Source organism: Trypanosoma equiperdum (genome assembly GCF_001457755.1).
Source record: "Trypanosoma equiperdum strain OVI genome assembly, contig: ctg_1246, whole genome shotgun sequence".
Classification (NCBI taxonomy): Eukaryota; Euglenozoa; class Kinetoplastea; order Trypanosomatida; family Trypanosomatidae; genus Trypanosoma; species Trypanosoma equiperdum.
The window spans coordinates 296-1,594 of record NW_027123223.1 but is presented as its reverse complement, the minus strand read 5'-3'; the positions used below and the strand labels follow the sequence as shown (position 1 = coordinate 1,594).

Sequence of the window (1,299 nt, the reverse complement as noted above, 5' to 3'; positions counted from 1 at the left end):
CATTGACAGGCGAGAGCAGAATCTAAAAACTCAAAAGCAAAAAAAGGCCGAGTAAACAGGAAGCTTTCACCGTATAAACGCCACTGCGGATCTATTTTTTCTCCAACAAGCCACACCTCTAATTATCACAATAGCAAGGCGAACCGAAAGAGAAGCACAGTTATCGTAATAGCGATGCACCAAAATTCGGGATGCGCAACAAGTACCCTGGCGCTCGCACTATCCCTAAAGTTGCTGGTAGTAACTGTATCGCCAAGTGGCCCAGCCTTCGACGAAGAGCCCGTAAAGAAGGTTTGTAAAGTAGCCAAAGCCTTAGCCGATGTCGAAGGTGTCGCTTTGTCCAAAATAACCAACCTGATAAACCAGGTATCGGCAGCAAATGAGGCAACAGCAAAACTGAACCTGGCCGCGGCAAGCGCTAGCACCGCCAACAGCTCAACGCTTTATGCGGCAGCGGCCGGACTAGCTACAAGGTGTTCAAGCGATGCTGCCAACGCTCTGACGACTGTAGCCCCAATAGCGTCAAGTGCCGCAACAAATAGCACCAAAAGAAGTGGCCACATTTCAGAGGTAATCGAAATTCTCCGTCGGGCATCTAAGGATCGGACAACGAAAAAGTGCATCGTGAAAAGCGTCGGCGGCGCAGCCACGGATGCAGCAGCCGTAACAGCGTACGATTGCCCTGCAAGTATACTGGACAAACCCGACGGAACACAAAGCCCCGACCCCGACGTCCTAGACGATAAAGGCTTCAAAATACTGTCAGGCGAAACGACCCTACATAGCGGCACTTCTAAAGGCTCCTGTATTTTTCTAGCGGGCGGAAACGATGCTGCAGCGCAACTATGGCAAGCCAACGGCGGAACTGGGACGCCAGTGAGCATAGCTCAAGGTTTCATAACAATAACGCCGCACGAAACGGCCACCAGTGCAACAGCGAAAATTCCTAGTCTAGCGGCACCAGGCGATTCTTGGTCGGCGACAGACACGACAACCACGGCTAAACGTTACAACAAAATAGGAGATCTGACGAAGTACAAACATACCAGCTGCGGCGACAGCCTAGACGAAGTGCTCGATACCATTCTAGCGACGGACAAACTCAGGGCCGCCCTACTTGCGATCGTAAAAAAACCAAAAGGGGGCGGCAGTCAAGCCAACAGAAGATGAAATAGCCGCTGCGCTAATCAACAGTGTGGAGCCAGCAGGCACAACACAGAGCCAAAAGCTAAAGGACAAAATTCTAAACACCTTGGCCCCCAAGCTTACGGAAGGATCAAGAAGCCAAGTGAAACTAAA

General features: G+C 50.9%; 1 pseudogene across 1 annotated transcript in view; it reads left to right on the top strand.

Moving 5' to 3' along the window:
• The first annotated feature begins 174 nt into the window (after positions 1 to 174).
• TEOVI_000634200:pseudogene overlaps positions 175 to 1,299 on the top strand; it is a 1,342-nt pseudogene continuing 217 nt past the window's right edge. The window contains 2 exon segments of the mRNA in view: positions 175 to 1,137; positions 1,139 to 1,299. The exon segment at positions 1,139 to 1,299 is cut by the window's right edge and continues 13 nt beyond it. Coding sequence covers positions 175 to 1,137; positions 1,139 to 1,299 — 1,124 coding nt within the window.